Source organism: Oncorhynchus tshawytscha, linkage group LG10 (genome assembly GCF_018296145.1).
Source record: "Oncorhynchus tshawytscha isolate Ot180627B linkage group LG10, Otsh_v2.0, whole genome shotgun sequence".
NCBI lineage: Eukaryota > Metazoa > Chordata > Actinopteri > Salmoniformes > Salmonidae > Oncorhynchus > Oncorhynchus tshawytscha.
The window spans coordinates 1065528-1089561 of NC_056438.1; the positions used below are offsets into that span (position 1 = coordinate 1065528).

Genomic DNA, 24034 nt, shown 5'->3' on the forward strand with positions numbered 1-24034 from the left:
TGTCAGATACTCCCCTGTCAGATACTCCCCTGTCAGATACCCCCTGTCAGATACTCCCCTGTCAGATACTCCCCTGTCAGATACACCCCTGTCCCCTGTCAGATACTCCCCTGTCAGATACTCCCCTATCAGATACACCCCTGTCCCCTGTCAGATACTCCCCTGTCAGATACACCCCTGTCAGATACACCCCCCTGTCAGATACTCCCCTATCAGATACTCCCCTGTCAGATACTCCCCTATCAGATACTCCCCCCCTGTCAGATACTCCCCTGTCAGATACTCCCCTATCAGATACACCCCTGTCCCCTGTCAGATACTCCCCTGTCAGATACTCCCCTATCAGATACACCCCTGTCCCCTATCAGATACTCCCCTATTAGACACTCCCCTGTCAGACACTCCCCTGTCCGATACTCCCTATCAGATACTCCCCTTTCAGATACTCCCCTGTCCCCGGTCAGATACAGATACTCCCCTATCAGATACTCCCCTATCAGATACTCCCCTGTCAGACACACCCCTATCAGATACTCCCCTATCAGATACTCCCCTGTCAGATACTCCCCGGTCAGATACTCCCCTATGAGATACTCCCCTATCAGATACTCCCCTATCAGGTACTCCCCTATCGGATACTCCCTGTCAGATACTCCCCTGTCAGATACTCCCTGTCAGACATTCCCCTATCAGATACTCCCTATCAGATACTCCCCTATCGGATACTCCCCTGTCAGATACTCCCCTATCAGATACTCCCCTGTCCCCTATCAGATACTCCCCTGTCAGATACTCCCCTGTCAGATACTCCCCTTTCAGATACTCCGCTGTCCCCGGTCAGATACAGATACTCCCCTATCAGATACTCCCCTATCAGATACTCCCCTATCAGATACTCCCCTATCAGATACTCCCCTGTCAGATACTCCCCTATCAGATACTCCCTGTCAGACACACCCCTGTCAGACACACCCCTGTCAGATACTCCCCGGTCAGATACTCCCCTATCAGATACTCCCCTGTCCCCTGTCAGATACTCCCCTATCGGATACTCCCCTGTCAGATACTCCCCTGTCAGATACTCCCTATCAGATACAGATAGTCCCCTATCAGATACTCCCCTATCAGATACTCCCCTGTCAGATACTCCCCTGTCAGATACTCCCCTGTCAGATACTCCCCTATCAGATACTCCCCTGTCAGATACTCCCCTGTCAGATACTCCCCTGTCAGATACTCCCCTATGAGATACTCCCCTATCAGATACTCCCCTATCAGGTACTCCCCTATCGGATACTCCCCTGTCAGATACTCCCCTGTCAGATACTCCCCTGTCAGACATTCCCCTATCAGATACTCCCCTGTCAGATACTCCCCTGTCAGATACTCCCCTGTCAGATACTCCCCTGTCAGATACTCCCCTGTCAGATACTCCCCTATCAGATACTCCCCTGTCAATGTATCTTTGTTAGATCATGTGTAGAAGACATGAATAAGAATTATTTTTAGCTAGCAAATATAGCTACCAAGCATAACTTAACCAAGCTAACGAAAATACACACATTCTCAGGTAGATTCTGTCAACATCATTTTAGGAAGTAACTAGCTAGCTACAGTTAATAGTTAAATTAGCTAATCTGATTGTAGCTAGCTACAGTTAATAGTTAAATTAGCGAATCTGATTGTAGCTACCTACAGTTAATAGTTAAATTAGCTAATCTGATTGTAGCTACCTACAGTTAATAGTTAAATTAGCTAATCTGATTGTAGCTAGCTACAGTTAATAGTTAAATTAGATAATATTATTGTAGCTAGCTACAGTTAATAGTTAAATTAGATAATATTATTGTAGCTAGCTACAGTTAATAGTTAAATTAGATAATATTATTGTAGTTAGCTACAGTTAATGGTTAAATTAGCTAATATGTCTCCTAGTAACTTTCCATGTTGGAGTGTCTCCTGTCGCCTAGTAACTTTCCATGTTGGAGTGTCTCCTGTCGCCTAGTAACTTTCCATGTTGGAGTGTCTCCTGTCGCCTAGTAACTTTCCATGAGACTTATGTAAACAGAATGAAGGTGGAAAGACTATGGAAGTGCAGGAGTAGTTTAAAACAGAGTTAAACATAAAGAAATAGAACTAAGTGGTGTCTAAGTGAATAAGCTGAACAAACACCAGACTGTTTGGAGCCATATAGAAGTCGAGGCTACCAGAGTGACACAGACCTGAACTAGTGTGACTTACCAACCAGGATTCACAAACTATGTATTGGGAAGACATGTTCATTAAAATCTATTGGAAATGGGAACTTATATATGTAGTTATTTTGTTTCGAGGACCTGCAGCACCAATATAACCTAACCTGAGCCCTGTATAATAATCTCAATAATAACATAATCGAAACCTAAACCAGATGCACATGCCAGAGTCACAGGGGAGTTACATCATCTACATAGGAGGGAACATGTCTAGTGGAAATGGTTTTATTATTATTGTATTGTTGTAATTGTATAAATACTGATGTTCTGAACAAGAAGAGTCAGTTGTTCCGTGGAACGGCTCTGTTACTTTGTAATAAAGTCTTTTTGAATTCACAAGTTCCTGAGAAATATTTTTATTCAATATTTCCACCACACAGGTTACCAAGGAAACAGTAACACTACCTATAATGTCTCTACCACAGGTTACCAAGAAAACAGTAACACTACCTATAATGTCTCTACCACAGGTTACCAAGGAAACAGTAACACTACCTATAATGTCTCTACCACAGGTCACCAAGGAAACAGTAACACTACCTATAATGTCTCTACCACAGGTTACCAAGGAAACAGTAACACTACCTATAATGTCTCTACCACAGGTCACCAAGGAAACAGTAACACTACCTATAATGTCTCTACCACAGGTTACCAAGGAAACAGTAACACTACCTATAATGTCTCTACCACAGGTCACCAAGGAAACAGTGACACTTCCTATAATGTCTCTACCACAGGTTACCAAGGAAACAGTAACACTACCTATAATGTCTCTACCACAGGTCACCAAGGAAACAGTGACACTTCCTATAATGTCTCTACCACAGGTCACCAAGGAAACAATAACACTACCTATAATGTCTCTACCACAGGTCACCAAGGAAACAGTGACACTTCCTATAATGTCTCTACCACAGGTCACCAAGGAAACAGTAACACTACCTATAATGTCTCTACCACAGGTTACCAAGGAAACAGTAACACTACCTATAATGTCTCTACCACAGGTTACCAAGGAAACAGTAACACTACCTATAATGTCTCTACCACAGGTTACCAAGGAAACAGTAACACTACCTATAATGTCTCTACCACAGGTTACCATGGAAACAGTAACACTACCTATAATGTCTCTACCACAGGTCACCAAGGAAACAGTAACACTTCCGATAATGTCTCTACCACAGGTCACCAAGGAAACAGTAACACTACCTATAATGTCTCTACCACAGGTTACCAAGGAAACAGTAACACTACCTAGTAACATTCAATAATGTTAAATATCACACTGGAGTCACGTTCTGACACAATGATGTCATAGTTTATTACAACAAGAAATCATCAATACATGGAAAATACCATTCAACTGTATATACATGATCAATATATAATATACAGTGGGGTCTGGAATTATAGACACCCTTGATAAAGATAATAATGACTGTATAGAATACATCAATATATAATATACAGTGGGTCAGGGAATTATAGACACCCTTGATAAAGATAATAATGACTGTATATACATGATCAATATATAATATACAGTGGGTCTGGAATTATAGACACCCTTGATAAAGATAATAATGACTGTATAAAATACATCAATATATAATATACAGTGGGGTCTGGAATTATAGACACCCTTGATAAAGATAATTACTGTATAAATAAATAATTTAAATACTGAGCTCTATCATCTGCTCAACAACATGTCAATTATATTATTTTATACTAACACGATTGATCTGATTCAAATATTTAGTTTAACAAGTAGTATTTATTTTCTAAATGATTGACCCCCCTAAAGAGTAATAAACTAGTCAGAAGGTCAGTATCTGGTTCTATATTCATAGCAATGACATCATCACACTGTAGATTTTCCTCCTTGCTGTCCCCAGTCCACCTGGCCATGCTGCTGTTCCAGTTTCAACTGACCTGAGCCCTAGGACCATGCCCCAGGACTACCTGACATGATGACTCCTTGCTGTCCCCAGTCCACCTGGCCATGCTGCTGCTCCAGTTTCAACTTCCACCTGACTGTGCTGCTGCTCCAGTTTCAACTGTTCTGCCTTATTATTATTGGACCATGCTGGTCATTTATGAACATTTGAACATCTTGGCCATGTTCTGTTATAATCTCCACCCGGCACAGCCAGAAGAGGACTGGCCACCCCACATATGCTCTCTCTAATTCTCTCTTTCTTTCTCTCTCTCGGAGGACCTGAGCCCTAGGACCATGCCCCAGGACTACCTGACATGATGACTCCTTGCTGTCCCCAGTCCACCTGACCGTGCTGCTGCTCCAGTTTCAACTGTTCTGCCTTATTATTATTCGACCATGCTGGTCATTTATGAACATTTGAACATCTCCACCCGGCACAGCCAGAAGAGGACTGGCCACCAGGTTTCTTCCTAGGTTTTGGCCTTTCTAGGGAGTTTTTCCTAGCCACCGTGCTTCTACACCTGCATTGCTTGCTGTTTGGGGTTTTAGGCTGGGTTTCTGTACAGCACTTTGAGATATCAGCTGATGTACGAAGGGCTATATAAATAAATTTGATTTGATTTAGATTTTGGCTGTCAATCATTTTTGACCCCTAACCTATTACCACAAAAATACATTACACAAACATATATTTCACTGAGCAATTATATTATTTTAAAATAATATAATTTAGAATTTATTTTGAGCATACAATAGGTCAGTACTTTATTTATTTATTTAATATAGTCATGATCTTCAGCAAGGGTGTCAATAATTTGACCCCTCTGTATATAGTCAAGGTGACACTAAACAAGTAGAGCAAAATTAAACACTTAAAAAAGACAAATAAAAAACTGGCACATTGACATGAAGCTAAAATATAAACATTTATTCAATACACAGTTTCAATTTAACAGTCTTGTTCACAGAAGCTGACAGGTTGAAGCTACAATAGAAGCTGACAGGTTGAAGCTACAATAGAAGCTGACAGGTTGAAGCTACAATAGAAGCTGACAGGTTGAAGCTACAATAGAAGCTGACAGGTTGAAGCTATGATAGAAGCTGACAGGTTGAAGCTACAATAGAAGCTGACAGGTTGAAGATACAATAGAAGCTGACAGGTTGAAGCTACAATAGAAGCTGACAGGTTGAAGCTGACAGGTTGAAGCTACAATAGAAGCTGACAGGTTGAAGCTACAATAGAAGCTGACAGGTTGAAGCTACAATAGAAGCTGGCAGGTTGAAGCTATAATAGAAGCTGACAGGTTGAAGCTACAATAGAAGCTGACAGGTTGAAGTTACAATAGAAATATAAACATTTCAACAAATGGTTTTATCAGTCTTGTTCACAGGAGGCTGTTGAGGGGAGGACGGCTCATTATAACGGCTGGAACAGAGCCAATGGAACGGCACCAAACATGGAAACCATGGAAACCACATGTTTGATGTGTTTGATACCATGGAAACCGTGTGTAAGAGGGTCTGTAACAGATTCTAACAGGAGACATTAGTCCTGTGATCTGGTTGATATACCTGATGATCAGGTACTGGACATAAGAGCGTCTGTAACAGGAGACATTAGTCCTGTGGTCTGGTTGATATACCTGATGATCAGGTACTGGACATAAGAGAGTCTGTAACAGGAGACATTAGTCCTGTGGTCTGGTTGATATACCTGATGATCAGGTACTGGACATAAGAGAGTCTGTAACAGGAGACATTAGTCCTGTGGTCTGGTTGATATACCTGATGATCAGGTACTGGACATAAGAGAGTCTGTAACAGGAGACATTAGTCCTGTGGTCTGGTTGATATACCTGATGATCAGGTACTGGACATAAGAGAGTCTGTAACAGGAGACATTAGTCCTGTGGTCTGGTTGATATACCTGATGATCAGGTACTGGACATAAGAGAGTCTGTAACAGGAGACATTAGTCCTGTGGTCTGGTTGATATACCTGATGATCAGGTACTGGACATAAGAGAGTCTGTTCTTGTTCCATCATCAGAGTCTGTAACAGATTCTAACAGGAGACATTAGTCCATCATTCCATTCAATTCAACTCTATCAGTTCCTGAGGGAGATCAGAAAGACATTGTTTATGGGGAAAACATATATAGAATAACCAGGAAATGGATATAAACCCATAACAGACATGGGTAGTAAAACTTCAAAAAGTAAAGAACTACTGGAAGTGGATTATAGAGAACTGACTGACACGTTTATCAGATGACTTTGTCTTACCAAGATTCATATCACTCAGTTATATACTCAGAAACTCAGCTTTGTTAGGTGGGACAGGTCTCTATAGAAAGTTAGTCTCTCTATAGTAACCTTATAGCATAGAGTTATTGTCTGTAGTAACTCTTCCTCCCCTCTCCATCTCATCCAGATCATCATTCTGTGGTCCAGCAGCCAGTAAAGGCCTCTTCTCAGGTAAAGACCCTGAACCAGGTAAAGACTTCATCTCCATCCCTTCAATCCTCTCAGACTCTATTAAAGATAGAAAGGAACAACATCAGAATAACCTGACCAGACAGAGAGAGAGAGAGATAGATATAATAAACTGACCAGACAGAGAGATATAATAAACTGAGTAGACAAAGAGATATAATAAACTGACCAGACAGAGACAGAGAGATATAATAAACTGACCAGACAGAGACAGAGAGATATAATTAACTGACCAGACAAAGAGATATAATAAACTGACTAGACAGAGAGAGAGATATAATAAACTGACCAGACAGAGAGAGAGAGAGATAGATATAATAAACTGACCAGACAGAGAGAGAGAGATATAATAAACTGACCAGACAGAGAGAGAGAGAGAGAGATATAATAAACTGACCAGACAGAGAGAGAGAGATATAATAAACTGACCAGACAGAGAGAGAGAGAGATATAATAAACTGACCAGACAGAGAGAGAGAGAGAGATATAATAAACTGACCAGACAGAGAGAGAGAGATATAATAAACTGACCAGACAGAGAGATATAATAAACTGACCAGACAGAGAGATATAATAAACTGACCAGACAGAGAGATATAATAAACTGACCAGACAGAGAGATATAATAAACTGACCAGACAGAGAGAGATAATAAACTGACCAGACAGAGAGAGAGAGAGAGAGAGAGATATAATAAACTGACCAGACAGAGAGATATAATAAACTGACCAGACAGAGAGATATAATAAACTGACCAGACAGAGAGATATAATAAACTGACCAGACAGATAGATATAATAAACTGACCAGACAGAGAGATATAATAAACTGACCAGACAGAGAGAGAGATATAATAAACTGACCAGACAGAGAGAGAGAGATATAATAAACTGACCAGACAGAGAGAGAGAGATATAATAAACTGACCAGACAGAGAGATATAATAAACTGACCAGACAGAGAGATATAATAAACTGACCAGACAGAGAGATATAATAAACTGACCAGACAGAGAGATATAATAAACTGACCAGACAGAGAGATATAATAAACTGACCAGACAGAGAGATATAATAAACTGACCAGACAGAGAGATATAATAAACTGACCAGACAGAGAGATATAATAAACTGACCAGACAGAGAGATATAATAAACTGACCAGACAGAGAGATATAATAAACTGACCAGACAGAGAGATATAATAAACTGACCAGACAGAGAGATATAATAAACTGACCAGACAGAGAGATATAATAAACTGACCAGACAGAGAGATATAATAAACTGACCAGACAGAGAGATATAATAAACTGACCAGACAGAGAGATATAATAAACTGACCAGACAGAGAGAGAGATAGATATAATAAACTGACCAGACAGAGAGAGAGATAGATATAATAAACTGACCAGACAGAGAGATATAATAAACTGACCAGACAGAGAGAGAGATATAATAAACTGACCAGACAGATAGATATAATAAACTGACCAGACAGATAGATACATATATCTGACTCTAACAGATAGATACATATATCTGACTCTAACAGATAGATACATATATCTGACTCTAACAGATAGATACATATATCTGACTCTAACAGATAGATACATATATCTGACTCTAACAGATAGATACATATATCTGACTCTAACAGATAGATACATATATCTGACTCTAACAGATAGATACATATATCTGACTCTAACAGATAGATACATATATCTGACTCTAACAGATAGATACATATATCTGACTCTAACAGATAGATACATATATCTGACTCTAACAGATAGATACATATATCTGACTCTAACAGATAGATACATATATCTGACTCTAACAGATAGATACATATATCTGACTCTAACAGATAGATACATATATCTGACTCTAACAGATAGATACATATATCTGACTCTAACAGATAGATACATATATCTGACTCTCTAACAGATAGATACATATATCTGACTCTAACAGATAGATACATATATCTGACTCTAACAGATAGATACATATATCTGACTAACAGATAGATACATATATCTGACTCTCTAACAGATAGATACATATATCTGACTCTCTAACAGATAGATACATATATCTGACTCTCTGACTGATAGATACATATATCTGACTCTCTGACTGATAGATACATATATCTGACTCTCTAACAGATAGATACATATATCTGACTCTAACAGATAGATACATATATCTGACTCTAACAGATAGATACATATATCTGACTCTAACAGATAGATACATATATCTGACTCTAACAGATAGATACATATATCTGACTCTCTAACAGATAGATACATATATCTGACTCTAACAGATAGATACATATATCTGACTCTAACAGATAGATACATATATCTGACTGATAGATACATATATCTGACTCTAACAGACAGATACATATATCTGACTCTAACAGATAGATACATATATCTGACTCTAACAGATAGATACATATATCTGACTCTCTAACAGATAGATACATATATCTGACTCTCTAACAGATAGATACATATATCTGACTCTCTAACAGATAGATACATATATCTGACTCTCTAACAGATAGATACATATATCTGACTCTCTAACAGATAGATACATATATCTGACTCTAACAGATAGATACATATATCTGACTCTCTAACAGATAGATACATATATCTGACTCTAACAGATAGATAAACAAGAACAGAGAGTCAGGTCAGAATGTTGGTGAGTGAACCTTGCAGACAGACACACACTCACAGACACAGACACTCACAGACACACACACACACACACACACACACACACTACTTACTATGTTCTTCTTTCAGTCCATCTGGTTTAAAAATTAAAGATATTTGAATCATGAGTTGTATACACTATATGAACAAAAGTATGTGGACACCTGCTATTATCTAACAGTAGGTAGATACACTACATGACCAAAAGTATGTGGACACCTGTTCATTGAACATCTCATTCCAAAATCATGGGCATTAATATGGAGTTGGTCCCCCTTTGCTGCTATAACAGCCTCCACTCTTCTGGGAAGGCTTTCCACTAGATGTTGGAACATTGCTGCTATAACAGCCTCCTCTCTTCTGGGAAGGCTTTCCACTAGATGTTGGAACATTGCTGCTATAACAGCCTCCACTCCTCTGGGAAGGCTTTCCACTAGATAATGGAACATTGCTGTGGGGACTTGCTTCCATTCAGCCACAAGAGCATTAGTGAGGACTCTCTCTCTCTCTCCCTTCTCTCAGAGGACTTGAGCCCTAGGACCATGCCTCAGGACAATCTGGCCTGATGACTCCTTGCTGTCCCCAGTCCACCTGGTTGTGCTAAGCGTCAGTATAGAGACAAATTAGAGTCGTATTTCAACGGCTCAGACATGAGGTATGTGGTCTACGGTCAATCACGGATTACAAAAAGAAAGCCAGCCGGAGTCTTGCTCCCAGACAAATTAACACAACTTCTTCGCTTTGAGGACAATACAGTGCCACTGACTTGGCCTGCTACCAAAACCTGCGTTAATCAGTGTAATATATAGTGTGTATTATATAGTAATATATAGTGTATATATCTTTTAAGGAAAGTGTTTTCACTACAAGAGTATTCTAGTAATAAACCATGAGGTCTGTGATCTACAAGAGGACATTACTAGTCAGGTTAGATGTAGAGGACATTACTAGTCAGGTGAGATGTAGAGGACATTACTAGTCAGGTGAGATGTAGAGGACATTACTAGTCAGGTGAGATGTAGAGGACATTACTAGTCAGGTGAGATGTAGAGGACATTACTAGTCAGGTGAGATGTAGAGGACATTACTAGTCAGGTTAGATGTAGAGGACATTACTAGTCAGGTTAGATGTAGAGTTATATACAGGTTAGAAAAGAGATGACTACTTACGCTTCACTTCCCTAATCAATTTCAAGTTCTTCACTGTAGACAGGAAATACATGAATATTCAGTCTGTGATTAACAGTTGACCCATCAGTATTATAGTAATAAACCATGAGGTCTGTGATTAACAGTTGACCCATCAGTATTATAGTAATAAACCATGAGGTCTGTGATTAACAGTTGACCCATCAGTATTATAGTAATAAACCATGAGGTCTGTGATTAACAGTTGACCCATCAGTATTATAGTAATAAACCATGAGGTCTGTGATTAACAGTTGACCCATCAGTATTATAGTAATAAATCATGAGGTCTGTGATTAACAGTTGACCCATCAGTATTATAGTAATAAACCATGAGGTCTGTGATTAACAGTTGACCCATCAGTATTATAGTAATAAACCATGAGGTCTGTGATTAACAGTTGACCCATCAGTATTATAGTAATAAACCATGAGGTCTGTGATTAACAGTTGACCCATCAGTATTATAGTAATAAACCATGAGGTCTGTGATTAACAGTTGACCCATCAGTATTATAGTAATAAACCATGAGGTCTGTGATTAACAGTTGACCCATCAGTATTATAGTAATAAACCATGAGGTCTGTGATTAACAGTTGACCCATCAGTATTATAGTAATAAACCATGAGGTCTGTGATTAACAGTTGACCCATCAGTATTATAGTAATAAACCATGAGGTCTGATAATACTGATGGGTCAACTGTTAATAGTAATAAACCATGAGGTCTATATGTGAAACTCTAACAAGACAACAACTTACCTTGTTGTTCCAGTAGTTTTCTAACCTCCTCTGTAGACAAAAGAAAACAAATGTATAAATTACAATAATAATCATTAAAAGCCTAGATGGGGTCAGGGGTCAGACATGTTCTAAAAAGGGTTAGTATTCAGTATGTTTAATATCTCTGACTGAGGGACTCTTAATGATGAGACATCAAGGACCAGTCGGACGTCAAGGACCAGTCGGACGTCAAGGACCAGTCGGACATCAAGGTTAAACTCACCTTCAGTATGTTTAATCCATATGTAGACACCAGCTGAAGCTGCAAGAACTACAACACCAACTATTATGAGACAACAAGGTCAGAGCCAGTAGAGGACTGGTCACCCTCAGAGCCTGGTTCCTCTGGTCTACCCAGTACAGCCAGTAGAGGACTGGTCACCCCTCAGAGCCTGGTTCCTCTGTCCTACTCAGTACAGCCAGTAGAGGACTGGTCACCCTCAGAGCCTGGTTCCTCTGTCCTACTCAGTACAGCCAGTAGAGGGCTGGTCACCCCTCAGAGCCTGGTTCCTCTCTACCCAGCACAGCCAGTAGAGGACTGGTCAACCCTCAGAGCCTGGTTCCTCTGGTCTACCCAGTACAGCCAGTAGAGGACTGGTCACCCCTCAGAGCCTGGTTCCTCTGGTCTACCCAGTAGAGGACTGGTCACCCCTCAGAGCCTGGTTCCTCTGTCCTACTCAGTACAGCCAGTAGAGGGCTGGTCACCCCTCAGAGCCTGGTTCTTCTGGTCTACACAGTACAGCCAGAAGAGGACAGGTCACCCCTCAGAGCCTGGTTCCTCTTTACCCAGTACAGCCAGTAGAGGACATGTCACTCCTCAGAGCGTGGTTCCTCTCTACCCAGTACAGCCAGTAGAGGACTGGTCACCCCTCAGAGCCTGGTTCCTCTTTACCCAGTACAGCCAGTAGAGGATGGTCACCCCTCAGAGCCTGGTTCCTCTGGTCTACCCAGTACACTCAGTAGAGGACTGAGGTAGACAGGTTCTTACCCAGGTGATAGACTAGATAAGGTTTATATTCCAGTGATATGTAACCAGAGGTAGAGAGGTTCTTACCCAGGTGACAGACTAGATAAGGTTTATACTTATCTACTTTTAAACTCGGACAAAACAGAGATGCTTGTTCTAGCTCCCAAGAAACAAAGAGATCTTCTGTTGAATCTGACAATTAATCTTAATGGTTGTACAGTCGTCTCAAATAAAACTGTGAAGGACCTCGGCATTACTCTGGACCCTGATCTCTCTTTTGAAGAACATATCAAGACTGTTTCAAGGACAGCTTTTTTCCATCTACGTAACATTGCAAAAATCAGAAACTTTCTGTCCAAAAATGATGCAGAAAAATTAATCCATGCTTTTGTCACTTCTAGGTTAGACTACTGCAATGCTCTACTCTCCGGCTACCCGGATAAAGCTCTAAATAAACTTCAGTTGGTGCTAAATACGGCTGCTAGAATCCTGACGAGAACCAAAAAATTTGATCATATTACTCCAGTGCTAGCCTCTCTACACTGGCTTCCTGTCAAAGCAAGGGCTGATTTCAAGGTTTTACTGCTAACCTACAAAGCATTACATGGGCTTGCTCCTACCTATCTCTCTGATTTGGTCCTGCCGTACATACCTACACGTACGCTACGGTCACAAGACGCAGGCCTCCTAATTGTCCCTAGAATTTCTAAGCAAACAGCTGGAGGCAGGGCTTTCTCCTATAGAGCTCCATTTTTATGGAACGGTCTGCCTACCCATGTCAGAGACGCAAACTCGGTCTCAACCTTTAAGTCTTTACTGAAGACTCATCTCTTCAGTGGGTCATATGATTGAGTGTAGTCTGGCCCAGAAGTGGGAAGGTGAACGGAAAGGCTCTGGAGCAACGAACCGCCCTTGCTGTCTCTGCCTGGCCGGTTCCCCTCTTTCCACTGGGATTCTCTGCCTCTAACCCTATTACAGGGGCTGAGTCACTGGCTTACTGTGGCTCTCTCATACTGTCCCTGGGAGGGGTGCGTCACCTGAGTGGGTTGATTCACTGATGTGGTCATCCTGTCTGGGTTGGCGCCCCCCTTGGGTTGTGCCATGGCGGAGATCTTTGTGGGCTATACTCGGCCCTGTCTCAGGATGGTAAGTTGGTGGTTGAAGATATCCCTCTAGTGGTGTGGGGGCTGTGCTTTGGCAAAGTGGGTGGGGTTATATCCTTCCTGTTTGGCCCTGTCCGAGTGTGTCCTCGGATGGGTCCACAGTGTCTCCTGACCCCTCCTGTCTCAGCCTCCAGTATTTATGCTGCAGTAGTTTATGTGTCGGGGGGCTAGGGTCAGTTTGTTATATCTGGAGTACTTCTCCTGTCCTATTCGGTGTCCTGTGTGAATCTAAGTGTGCGTTCTCTAATTCTCTCCTCTCTTTCAGAGGACCTGAGCCCTAGCACCATGCCCCAGGACTACCTGACATGATGACTCCTTGCTGTCCCCAGTCCACCTGGCCATGCTGCTGTTCCAGTTTCAACTGTTCTGCCTTATTATTATACGACCATGCTGGTCATTTATGAACATTTGAACATCTTGGCCATGTTCTGTTATAATCTCCACCCGGCACAGCCAGAAGAGGACTGGCCACCCCACATAGCCTGGTTCCTCTCTAGGTTTCTTCCTAGGTTTTGGCCTTTCTAGGGAGTTTTTCCTAGCCACCGTGCTTCTACACCTGCATTGCTTGCTGTTTGGGGTTTTAGGCTGGGTTTCTGTACAGCACTTTGAGATATCAGCTGATGTACGAAGGGCTTTATAAATAAATTTGATTTGATATTCCAGTGATATGTAACCAGAGGTAGAGAGGTTCTTACCCAGGTAATAGACTAGATAAGGATTATATTCCAGTGATATGTAACCAGAGGTAGAGAGGTTCTTACCCAGGTGATAGACTAGATAAGGTTTATATTCCAGTGATATGTAACCAGAGGTAGAGAGGTTCTTAGACTAGATAAGGTTTATATTCAAAGTGATATGTAACCAGAGGTAGAGAGGTTCTTACCCAGGTGATAGACTAGATAAGGTTTATATTCCAGTGATATGTAACCTGAGGTAGAGAGGTTCTTACCCAGGTGATAGACTAGATAAGGTTTTATATTCCAGTGATATGTAACCAGAGGTAGAGAGGTTCTTACCCAGGTGATAGACTAGATAAGGTTTATATTCCAGTGATATGTAACCAGAGGTAGAGAGGTTCTTACCCAGGTGATAGACTAGATAAGGTTTATATTCCAGTGATATGTAACAAGAGGTAGAGAGGTTCTTACCCCGGTTGATGACAAGGTCAGGTTCCAGATCCAGTAGAATCCGGTAAATGTCTAATTTCACCCTTCTTGGATCGTCTGCTTCTTCTAGGGCCTGGTACAACTGTCTCATCTGGTCCTGGCTGGTCATCTGGTGGATCCTGGTGTTACAGTACAACTTCTCATAGAACAGCTCAAGAAGGATGGGCTTCACCTTGGTAACCTTCTGAATGAGTTGATCCTTATTGACGTCCACAAATGTGGCACCTGAAAAGAGATGTAGAGTTATATACTGTAGAACAAGAGGACATTACTAGTCAGGTTAGATGTAGAGGACATTACTAGTCAGGTTAGAACTAGAGGACATTACTAGTCAGGTTAGATGTAGAGGACATTACTAGTCAGGTTAGAACTAGAGGACATTACTAGTCAGGTTAGATGTAGAGGACATTACTAGTCAGGTTAGATGTAGAGGACATTACTAGTCAGGTTACATGTAGAGGACATTACTAGTCAGGTTAGATGTAGAGGACATTACTAGTCAGGTTAGATGTAGAGGACATTACTAGTCAGGTTAGATGTAGAGGACATTACTAGTCAGGTTAGATGTAGAGGACATTACTAGTCAGGTTAGATGTAGAGGACATTACTAGTCAGGTTAGATGTAGAGGACATTACTAGTCAGGTTAGATGTAGAGGACATTACTAGTCAGGTTAGATGTAGAGGACATTACTAGTCAGGTTAGATGTAGAGTTATATACTGTGGAACAAGAGGACATTACTAGTCAGGTTAGATGTAGAGGACATTACTAGTCAGGTGAGATGTAGAGGACATTACTAGTCAGGTTAGATGTAGAGTTATATACTATAGAACAAGAGGACATTACTAGTCAGGTTAGATGTAGAGGACATTACTAGTCAGGTTAGATGTAGAGGACATTACTAGTCAGGTTAGATGTAGAGTTATATACTATAGAACAAGAGGACATTACTAGTCAGGTTAGATGTAGAGGACATTACTAGTCAGGTTAGATGTAGAGGACATTACTAGTCAGGTGAGATGTAGAGGACATTACTAGTCAGGTGAGATGTAGAGGACATTACTAGTCAGGTGAGATGTAGAGGACATTACTAGTCAGGTTAGATGTAGAGGACATTACTAGTCAGGTTAGATGTCACCCCTCAGAGCCTGGTTCCTATATACCCAGTACAGCCAGTAGAGAGGTTCTTACCCAGGTGATAGACTAGATAAGGTTTATATTCCAGTGATATGTAACCAGAGGTAGAGAGGTTCTTACCCAGGTGATAGACTAGATAAGGTTTATATTCCAGTGATATGTAACCAGAGGAAGAGGTTCTTACCCAGATCGATGAGAAGATCAGGTTCCAGATCCAGTAGAATCCGGTAAAAGTCTGATTTCATCCGTCTTGTGTCTTCTGCTTCTTCTAGAGCCTGGTACAACAGTTTCATCTGGTCCTTTCTGGTCCTGGCAGGATGGATCTCAGAGTACCTCTCAGAACGGATCAAGAAAAATGCTATGGGAATCACCAAGGTAACATTCTGACTGAGGTGAACCCTGTGAATGTCCACAACCAGGGCATCACCTAGACAGGGAAGAAAACAGATGTAGAGTTATATACCGTAGAACAAGAGGACATTACTAGTCAGGTTAGATGTAGAGGACATTACTAGTCAGGTTAGATGTAGAGGACATTACTAGTCAGGTTAGATGTAGAGGACATTACTAGTCAGGTTAGATGTAGAGGACATTACTAGTCAGGTTAGATGTAGAGGACATTACTAGTCAGGTTAGATGTAGAGGACATTACTAGTCAGGTTAGATGTAGAGGACATTACTAGTCAGGTTAGATGTAGAGGACATTACTAGTCAGGTTAGATGTAGAGGACATTACTAGTCAGGTTAGAGTTACTTACGCCTCTTTTCCTGTGCCAATTTAAAGTCCTTTACTGTAGACAGAAACAAAATGAATATTCATTAATATAATTTCTGTTTTTATTGTTGTTTAAAAAAACATATTTACATACATTTAATATACAATAATATAAATAATAACAATTAAAACCATGATGTTGACCCATCAGTATTATAGTAATAAACCATAAAGGTCTGTGATTAACAGTTGACCCATCAGTATTATAGTAATAAACCATAAAGGTCTGTGATTAACAGTTGACCCATCAGTATTATAGTAATAAACCATGAGGTCTGTGATTAACAGTTGACCCATCAGTATTATAGTAATAAACCATGAGGTCTGTGATTAACAGTTGACCCATCAGTATTATAGTAATAAACCATGAGGTCTGTGATTAACAGTTGACCCATCAGTATTATAGTAATAAACCATAAGGTCTGTGATTAACAGTTGACCCATCAGTATTATAGTAATAAACCATGAGGTCTGTGATTAACAGTTGACCCATCAGTATTATAGTAATAAACCATGAGGTCTGTGATTAACAGTTGACCCATCAGTATTATAGTAATAAACCATGAGGTCTGTGATTAACAGTTGACCCATCAGTATTATAGTAATAAACCATGAGGTCTGTGATTAACAGTTGACCCATCTTATAGTAATAAACCATGAGGTCTGTGATTAACAGTTGACCCATCAGTATTATAGTAATAAACCATGAGGTCTGTGATTAACAGTTGACCCATCAGTATTATAGTAATAAACCATAAGGTCTGTGATTAACAGTTGACCCATCAGTATTATAGTAATAAACCATGAGGTCTGTGATTAACAGTTGACCCATCAGTATTATAGTAATAAACCATGAGGTCTGTGATTAACAGTTGACCCATCAGTATTATAGTAATAAACCATGAGGTCTGTGATTAACATCATAATCTCTATATGTGAAACTAAAAAGTCAACACTTACATATTTCTTCCAGTAGCTTCTTCTCTGTAGACAAAAGAAAATATATGGATAAAGCATTACAATAATAATTATTACCCTGGATGTCTGCGCCTGTGTGGTAATCTAATTAGCATAATGTTAAACTAAACTCTGACTTTAAGCTAGAGACTCCCAGTGTCTGGGGTCAGACATGTTCTAAAAAGGTCAAACTCTCCTCAAAACTGAATCTGTTTTGCTCTACAACCAGATTCACAGGACTGGTCTGAAGGTAACCTGGTATAAATGAATAGAGTCTAATGGACAATATATGGGTCATTCCTAGTTATATCCTGATCTAATACAGGACTGGTCTGAAGGTAACCTGGTATAAATGAATAGAGTCTAATGGACAGTATATGGGTCATTCCTAGTTATATCCTGATCTAATACAGGACTGGTCTGAAGGTAACCTGGTATAAATGAATAGAGTATAATGGACAGTATATGGGTCATTCCTAGTTATATCCTGATCTAATACAGGACTGGTCTGAAGGTAACCTGGTATAAATGAATAGAGTCTAATGGACAGTACATGGGTCATTCCTAGTTATATCCTGATCTAATACAGGACTGGTCTGAAGGTAACCTGGTATAAATGAATAGAGTCTAATGGACAGTATATGGGTCATGCTTAGTTATATCCTGATCTTTCTAATTCAGTTAATTCAGAAAGCGACTTCTTTCACATTTTGTTACATCTTATTCTAAAATTGATTAAATAACCACTCATTAATCTACACACAAAAACAGGCATTTAGAAATGCTTGCAAATTAATTTTAAAAAGTAAACTGAAATCTCACACTTATTTAATGATGAGACATCAAGGACCAGTCAGAGATCAAGGACCAGTCAGAGATCAAGGACCAGTCAGAGATCAAGGACCAGTCAGAGATCGAGGACCAGTCAGAGATCGAGGACCAGTCAGAGATCAAGGACCAGTCAGACATCGAGGACCAGTCAGAGATCAAGGACCAGTCAGACATCAAGGACCAGTCAGAGATCAAGGACCAGTCAGAGATCAAGGACCAGTCAGAGATCAAGGACCAGTCAGAGATCAAGGACCAGTCAGATATCAAGGACCAGTCAGACATCAAGGACCAGTCAGAGATCAAGGACCAGTCAGACATCAAGGTTAAACTCACCTGTATGTTTTCTCCACTTGTAGACACCAGCTGAAGCTGCGAGAACTACAACAGCTAATAGTATTGACAGACCAATAATCAACCCTATGTGTGATTTAGGAAACACGTCATCTGAAACAGAGAAGTCATGTCAAACCATTACAACACTACATATATACTGTACAGGAAGTAAAGCATCATTTATACATACTACTGAACAGACCAATAAGGTCATCCCCTAGGAAACCGTCCTCCACTAACTAGTCTAACTAACTAGAGGTCTCAGGTATTTGGGTTAACCAATGAAGAGCTCACCTGGGACATGAATCTCTGTCTCCTTCAGGTGGTTGATCTCCTGCTGGTGAACTCTACAGGTGAACCTGTTGGTGTCAGTCTTGTTCACGGTGACATGTTGTCTCACAGTGTAGAGGCCCTCTGAGTCTCTGTGTCTCTCTGGAGGTCCATCAGCAGGGAGGATGGTTCCAGAACTGTCCAGCCACTCCATCTCAGGTTCAGGAAACCAGCCTCCAGACTCACACTTCAGGACCACCCCCAGTCTTTAGTTCCATCAACAGAGATCACTGGCTGAGATACAGCACCTACACAGATACAAGATAAACCAGAGATCACTGGCTGAGATACAGCACCTACACAGATACAAGATAAAACAGAGATCACTGGCTGAGATACAGCACCTACAGATACAAGATAAAACAGAGATCACTGGTGGAGATACAACACCTACACAGATACAAGATAACACAGAGATCACTGGCTGAGATACAGCACCTACAGATAAAAGATAAAACAGAGATCACTGGCTGAGATACAGCACCTACAGATCCCAGGAAGTAATGATGAGGGAGGAAGACCAGCTGAATACATGATGAGGGAGGAAGACCAGCTGAATACATGATGAGGGAGGAAGACCAGCTGAATACATGATCTATAACAGAGGAAGGACTGATGAGGGAGGAAGACCAGCTGAATACATGATGAGGGAGGAAGACCAGCTGAATACATGATGAGGGAGGAAGACCAGCTGAATACATGATGAGGGAGGAAGACCAGCTGAATACATGATCTATAACAGAGGAAGGAATGATAAGAGAGGAAGACCAGCTGAATACATGATGAGGGAGGAAGACCAGCTGAATACATGATGAGGGAGGAAGACCAGCTGAATACATGATCTATAACAGAGGAAGGAATGATGAGGGAGGAAGACCAGCTGAATACATGATGAGGGAGGAAGACCAGCTGAATACATGATGAGGGAGGAAGACCAGCTGAATACATGATCTATAACAGAGGAAGGAATGATGAGGGAGGAAGACCAGCTGAATACATGATCTATAACAGAGGAAGGAATGATGAGGGAGGAAGACCAGCTGAATACATGATGAGGGAGGAAGACCAGCTGAATACATGATGAGGGAGGAAGACCAGCTGAATACATGATAAGGGAGGAAGACCAGCTGAATACATGATCTATAACAGAGGAAGGAATGATGAGGGAGGAAGACCAGCTGAATACATGATGAGGGAGGAAGACCAGCTGAATACATGATCTATAACAGAGGAAGGAATGATGAGGGAGGAAGACCAGCTGAATACATGATGAGGGGAGGAAGACCAGCTGAATACATGATCTATAACAGAGGAAGGAATGATGAGTGAGGAAGACCAGCTGAATACATGATAAGGGAGGAAGACCAGCTGAATACATGATCTATAACAGAGGAAGTAATGATGAGGGAGGAAGACCAGCTGAATACATGATGAGGGAGGAAGACCAGCTGAATACATGATCAGAGGAAGGAATGATTGAGGAGGAAGACATGTTGATATTTTAGCAGCCAATCATTTAGCCAGATTTACCAATACAACCTCTGATCACATCTCCAGTATTCATGACTCACCAACAAAGAGTTGAACGGTGGTTTCCTTCACCTGGCTGGTCAGTGTTGGAATGAGGCACCTGTAGCTTCCAGTATCAGAGAGAGTAACTCTGGTCAGCTTTAAGGAGACGTTGCCGTTCTTCAGTTCTTCATGAAACATTGATGTCCTTCCCTTGTAGGATGGAGACTGATCCTCATTGGAGTCTCGACTGTCACGGTAAAGATGGACGTTTGCTGCTTTCGTGTTCAATCTTGTCCACCTCACTATCATGCCCTCAGCATTGTCACTGGGTTTCAGGGAACATGGTAGAATGATGTCATCACCAGCTAAGGCAACGACAGGGTCAGCCAGTCCAACAACCTGAACCTCAGACGACCCTGGAGAAAAACAAATGACACACAGTTAAAGACAACTGGTAACTTCCTGTTGCTCGATGGATTCTGGTCCATTATGACACCATTCATTCCTATGTGAAGACTCAACAGTGCATTGAAGCCAAATGAAGGCGGTTGGGAGATTTATGTAGACAGTTTGAGCTACTCAAGGAATTGACGTTACAGGCTAGCTCAATGCTGCCCCCTCATTGAGTAACTCAAGTTGAAGGCCAACCGGGGTACTGCAGGGTGCCATTAGACATAACATGTAGGCTAGCTCAGTGCTGCCCCCTCCCATTAAGTAACTCAAGTTGAAGGCCAACCGGGGTACTGCAGGCTGCCATTAGCAACATTTCACTGAGTATACAAAACATTATGAACACCTGCTCTTTCCATCACAGACTGACCAGGTGAATCCAGGTGAAAGCTATGCTCAAGCTAGCAACAGCAGGTTATAAGATAAAGGATTCACACACGGGTATGAATGACTACTGTGGAGGGAAAGCGTACAATACCCAGATACGGGATAACAATTCTGAGGGAATTTTGTGTGACAGTGTAAAAGACATTACTGGGACAGTGTAGACTACATGATTAAAGACATTCATGTGATATTTTGTAAATGACATCACCAAAGTCAAAGATCAGTAGGATAGTCAGTTTTACAAGGGTAAGTTTGGCAGCATGAGTGAAGGAGGCTTTGTTGCGAAATAGGAAGCCAATTCTAGATTTAATTTTGGATTGGAGATGCTTAATGTGAGTCTGGAAGGACAGGTTACAGTCTAACCAGACACCCATGTATTTGTAGTTGTCCACATATTCTAAGTCAGAACCGTCCAGAGTAGTGATGCTGGATGGGCGGGCAGGTGTGGGCAGCGATCGGTTGAAGAGCATGCATTTAGTTTTACTTGCATTTAAGAGCAGTTGGAGGCCACGGAAGGAGAGTTGTATGGCATTGAAGCTTGCCTGGAGGGTTGTTAACACAGTGTCCAAAGAAGGGCCAGAAGTATACACAATGGTGTCGTCTGCGTAGAGGTGGATCAGAGAATCACCAGCAGCAAGAGCGACATCATTGATGTTTACAGACAAAAGAGTCTGCCGGAGAATTGAACCCTGTGGCACCCCCATAGAGACTGGCAGAGGTCCGGACAACAGGCCCTCCGATTTGACACACTAAACTCTATCTGAGAAGTAGTTGGTGAACCAGGCGTGGCAATCATTTGAGAAACCGAGGCTATTAAGTCTGCCGATAAGAATGCTGTGATTGACAGAGTCGAAAGCCTTGGCCAGGTCGGTTATATCGTTTAGGACCTTGAGCGTGGCTGAGGTGCACCCATGACCAGCTCGGAAACCAGATTGTATAGCGGAGAAGGTACGGTGGGATTCGAAATGGTCTGTCATCTGTTTGTTAGCTTGGCTTTCGAAGACCTTAGAAAAGCAGGGTAGGTTAGATATAGGTCTGTAGCAGTTTGGGCCTAGTGTCTCCCCTTTGAAGAGGGGGTGACCGCGGCAGCTTTCCAATTTTTGGGAATCTCAGATGACACGAAAGAGAGGTTGAACAGGCTAGTAATAGGGGTTGCAACAATTTCGGCGGATTTTAGAAAGAGGGGGTCCAGATTGTCTAGCCCGGCTGATTTGTAGGGGTCCAGATTTTGCAGCTCTTTCAGAACATCAGCTATCTGGATTTGGGTGAAAAAAAATGGGGGAGGCTTGGGCAAGTTGCTGTGGGGGATGCAGGGTTTTTGACCGGGGTAGGGGTAGCCAGGTGGAAAGCATGGCCAACCGTAGAGAAATGCTTATAGAAATTCTCAATTATCATGCATTTATCGGTGGTGACAGTGTTTCCTAGCCTCAGTGCAGTGGGCAGCTGGGAGGAGGTGCTCTTATTCTCCATGGACTTTACAGTGTCCCAGATCTTTTTGGAGTTTGTGCTACAGGATGCACATTTCTGTTTGGAAAAGCTAGCCTTAGCTTTCCTAACTGCCTGTGTATATTTGTTCCTAACCTCCCTGAAAAGTTGCATATCACGGGGCTATTCCATGCTAATGCAGAACGCCACAGGATGTTTTTGTGCTGGTCAGGGAAGTTAGGTCTGGAGAGAACCAAGGGCTAAATCTGTTCCTGGTTGTACATGGGGCATGCTTATTTAAGATGGTAAGATGGTAAGGAAACCACCTTTAAAGAATAACCAGGCAACCTCTAACTCTACTGAATGAGGTCAATATCCTTATCCAGGATACCCGGGCCAGGTCGATTAGAAAGGCCTGCTCGCTGAAGTGTTTTGGGGAGCATTTGACAGTGATGAGGGGAGGTCGTTTGACAGTGATGAGGGGAGGTCGTTTGACAGTGATGAGGGGTGGTCGTTTGACCGCAGACACCTTACAGAAGCAGGCAATGAGGTAATGATCACTGTTTGAAAACAGACGGTGCCCATGGTTAAGGATTTGGGGTTGTACCTGGTAGGTCCCTTGATGATTTGTGTGAGATTGAGGGCATTTAGCTTAGATTAACACCCCAGTTTAGGGACGGCCGGGGTGTTAACCTCTCTAGGTATGTGGGACGCTAACGTCCCACCTGACCAGCATCCAGTGAAAGTGCAGGGCGCCAAATTCAAATAACAGATAACTCATAATCAAATTTCCTCAAACATACATGTATTATACACCATTTTAAAGATAAACTTGTTGTTAACCACAGTGTCCGATTTCAAAAAGGCTTTACGACAAAAGCATACCATGCGATTATGTTAGGTCTGCACCTACTCACAAAACACCGTCATTTTTCCGGCCAAAGAGAGGAGTCACAAAAAGCAGAAATAGAGATAAAATTAATCACTAACCTTTGATGATCTTCATCAGATGGCACTCATAGGACTTCCTGTTACACAATACATTTATGTTTTGTTTGATAAAGTGCATAATTATATCCAAAAATCTCAGTTTACATTGGCGCGTAACGTTCAGTAATGTTTTGCTTCCAAAACATCCGGTGATTTTGCAGAGAGCCACATCAATTTACAGAA

At 41.4% G+C, this 24034-nt stretch overlaps 2 protein-coding genes and 1 long non-coding RNA gene across 6 annotated transcripts in view; 2 read left to right on the plus strand and 1 right to left on the minus strand.

Moving 5' to 3' along the window:
• The window catches only part of LOC121847552 (probable ATP-dependent RNA helicase ddx17), a 269776-nt gene extending 265524 nt beyond the window's left edge, over positions 1 to 4252 (plus strand). Inside the window, exon 2 of the mRNA XM_042329293.1 lies at positions 2636 to 4252. Within this exon, the coding sequence (XP_042185227.1) occupies positions 2636 to 3519 (884 nt within the window). The 3' untranslated portion in view covers positions 3520 to 4252. The remainder of the gene's footprint in view (positions 1 to 2635) is intronic.
• A 1160-nt stretch (positions 4253 to 5412) lies between these two features.
• Positions 5413 to 20777, minus strand: LOC121847359. Of its 4 annotated transcripts, XR_006084211.1 has the most exons (12): positions 20659 to 20777; positions 19052 to 19335; positions 18758 to 18868; positions 17597 to 17620; positions 16620 to 16652; positions 16046 to 16288; positions 14707 to 14949; positions 11408 to 11437; positions 10627 to 10659; positions 9531 to 9551; positions 6238 to 6737; positions 5413 to 5592 (listed from the first exon to the last, which is right to left on the minus strand). XR_006084211.1 is itself a non-coding variant. In XM_042327967.1 (11 exons), exons 2-11 carry the CDS (start codon positions 19239 to 19241, stop codon positions 6580 to 6582), a joined length of 1086 nt encoding a protein of 361 aa, XP_042183901.1. In that variant the 5' UTR covers positions 19242 to 19335; positions 20659 to 20768; the 3' UTR covers positions 6237 to 6579. The 4 variants fall into 4 exon arrangements, 3 of the variants coding, with proteins under 3 accessions (XP_042183901.1, XP_042183902.1, XP_042183903.1); XM_042327967.1 differs by lacking the exon at positions 5413 to 5592 and having other exon boundaries at positions 6237 to 6737; positions 20659 to 20768; XM_042327968.1 differs by lacking the exons at positions 5413 to 5592; positions 9531 to 9551 and having other exon boundaries at positions 6237 to 6737; positions 20659 to 20767.
• LOC121847361 lies at positions 5729 to 6412 on the plus strand. The gene is made up of 2 exons (XR_006084212.1): positions 5729 to 6141; positions 6213 to 6412. It is a non-coding gene; the product is annotated as an uncharacterized LOC121847361 (long non-coding RNA).
• Positions 20778 to 24034: the final 3257 nt, after the last annotated feature.

What these genes read in the sequence shown, in the direction of transcription:
- LOC121847359 (XM_042327967.1), bottom strand. Translation starts at nt 19,241, where the DNA reads ATGGAGTGGCTGGACAGTTCTGGAACCATCCTCCCTGCTGATGGACCT. An exon ending in GACAGAGATTCATGTCCCAG is followed by an intron (nt 18,869 to 19,051) that starts GTGAGCTCTTCA and finishes TCTCTGTTTCAG; the next exon opens with ATGACGTGTTTCCTAAATCA. An exon ending in GAAGCTACTGGAAGAAATAT is followed by an intron (nt 16,653 to 17,596) that starts GTAAGTGTTGAC and finishes TTCTGTCTACAG; the next exon opens with TAAAGGACTTTAAATTGGCA.